Source organism: Galeopterus variegatus, unplaced genomic scaffold (genome assembly GCF_000696425.1).
Source record: "Galeopterus variegatus unplaced genomic scaffold, G_variegatus-3.0.2 Scaffold2231, whole genome shotgun sequence".
NCBI classification, from domain to species: Eukaryota; Metazoa; Chordata; class Mammalia; order Dermoptera; family Cynocephalidae; genus Galeopterus; species Galeopterus variegatus.
Genome location: NW_007728342.1, coordinates 169,677 through 171,930, shown reverse-complemented (window position 1 = coordinate 171,930; position 2,254 = coordinate 169,677). Strand labels below are relative to the sequence as shown.

General features: G+C 32.3%; 1 protein-coding gene across 1 annotated transcript in view; it reads left to right on the top strand.

Moving 5' to 3' along the window:
* LOC103597192 (protocadherin Fat 4-like) overlaps positions 1–2,254 on the top strand; it is a 100,327-nt gene that overhangs the window by 80,679 nt on the left and 17,394 nt on the right. The window contains 1 exon segment of the mRNA XM_008580998.1: positions 728–852. Within this exon segment, the coding sequence (XP_008579220.1) occupies positions 728–852 (125 nt within the window).

Below are 2,254 nucleotides of genomic sequence, written 5' to 3'. Positions count from 1 at the left end.
TTGCTCCTCAAGCATGGCAGTACGCTTTCACTTTAGGGCTTTCTCGCTTGCTGCCTCATCTGAATGATTTTCCACCAAGTCTACTTTGTTCTCTTACTTTGTTTAGGTCTTAACTTCCTTCCCTGCCTAGAGACCCAGCAACTCCCTAAATTCTCTATACCTTTTCTCTGTCTTAATTTTCCCCTAGAACTTTCCTCTTTCTAATATTCTACATATTTAGCCATGCTTTTTGTTTATTGTCTGTCTCTCCCACAAGGAAAAATTAAATGCTCCAGGAATGCATGGATTTTTTTTTAAATCACTTTACCTCCATGCTTGGAACAGTACTTGGCATATAGTAGGCACTCAATAAATATTAGGTGCATCAGTAGCCTGGGGGAGGAGATGTGTAATCAAATTACATATGGCCCCTGGATCATATTAACTAAAGTGTATTTGACCAAGATGTTTTGCTTGGGTAAGAAGTAATTTAAAGAAGAAATTGTCACCCCTCTTTCTCTAACATAAGATGTTATGTTTAATTAATCTTCTCTTTCAGGATAAGCCAGACCGTGTGTTACAGGACAGCTTCTAGTTTGATTATTTGCTACAAATGTAGTTGTAACCTGAGCTTTAAATAATTGAGTGCTTGAAATTAAACAGGTTAATAAAAGTTCATATCTACTTTTAGCAAATTTTCTCCCATCATGTTTGTGCTTTATGGCTCTTTATTGTGATTTTATTTTAGGTGCCCTAGGCTAGAAGGTGCTTGTATTCGCAGCCCCTGCCAACATGGTGGCACATGTATGGATTACTGGTCATGGCAGCAGTGTCATTGCAAAGAAGGACTGACTGGGAAATACTGTGAAAAATGTATGTAAGCTGTTCCATCTCCCACTGGAAATTATAACAATATATGCATCTAAATATATAATTGAATTTTAAAAATATGTTTTTATTCTAAATATTGAGAATATTAAATGGGAAATCATTGGTAAAATACAGTGACACTTTTACATTAATTTTTAACCTGACGAAGAGTGATATCCTTTTATTTACTTATTTATTTATTTTTTANACATTAATTTTTAACCTGACGAAGAGTGATATCCTTTTATTTACTTATTTATTTATTTTTTAAACTTCCAGTTAATTTTTTTATTGGTTATGAATATTCATAAGATGCAAAGCTGATTGTCACCCCTCATGCCCATGATGTGAGGGCCAGATTCATACTGGCAGCATACCTACTACCACAAATTGCATTTGTACCCCTTATCCCCCACCCAATTATCCCCAACTTCCCTCTCCCTTCCCCCCCACTCCACTTTGTAGCCCAAGGAATGTTCTCACCCTGTGCAAGACAAACCTACTACTGTGGTCTTTCTTTCCTTCCTTCTTTCTCTCTTAGCTCCCATAGATGAGTGAATACATGTGGCATTTATCCCTCTGTGCTTTTAAAAAACGATTTACTAACTAGATTTTTAGTTTCCATTTATAAATATATTATTTGGTGATTTTTATTTTATAGGACTGATAGGCAATTTAAAAGGTCAGAGACTATATTCAGGCTTTGGTTTAATATTACCTGTCTTTTGAAGATGTTTCTCTAGTGAACTTTTTGTATTTGGTAGAAAAATACACACACTAAGTCACTGAGCACTGAGCTCAAAACATCATACCATGGCAATATGATAAAAAATTAAAACTAAAATTAACTCTAGTGCTTTTATTTTAATTTGTAATTATTGGAATTGGTTTTGAATATTACTTTTTAAGTTCTTTCGTTAGTTAGTTGTCTTTTAAGTCCTGACATTATTGTTCATCAGATATTAATGATGTTCAAGCTATTATTAGAAAAAAGTGCTTAATTTCAAGCTATATATCATATTATCTAACCCTAATAGGGCCACTTTTATAAAAAATTTGTTTTGTTTTCAAATAAGTAGTTACTACTTAAAGCAATCTGATTTAAGTGATTCAAGTGATCATATTGATTTAAGTAGTAACTACTTATTTGAAAACAAAACAATTTGTTTGATTTGATTATAATATACGAATGTATAGAAATGCATAATAAAATTAGGACATAATATAACCCCAAAGTTTTTAGTAGCAGAAAGTGCAATCGTGTTTATTTCAGACATAATGAAAATATAGAAAAAGTATGTTGTCACATGATATTTTTTAAAGTAATGAGTATTTATTAAGTACGAACCTAATTATATTTAAAATATATAATAAGTCATTGGCTTAAAAGATGCCTGAGACAGTT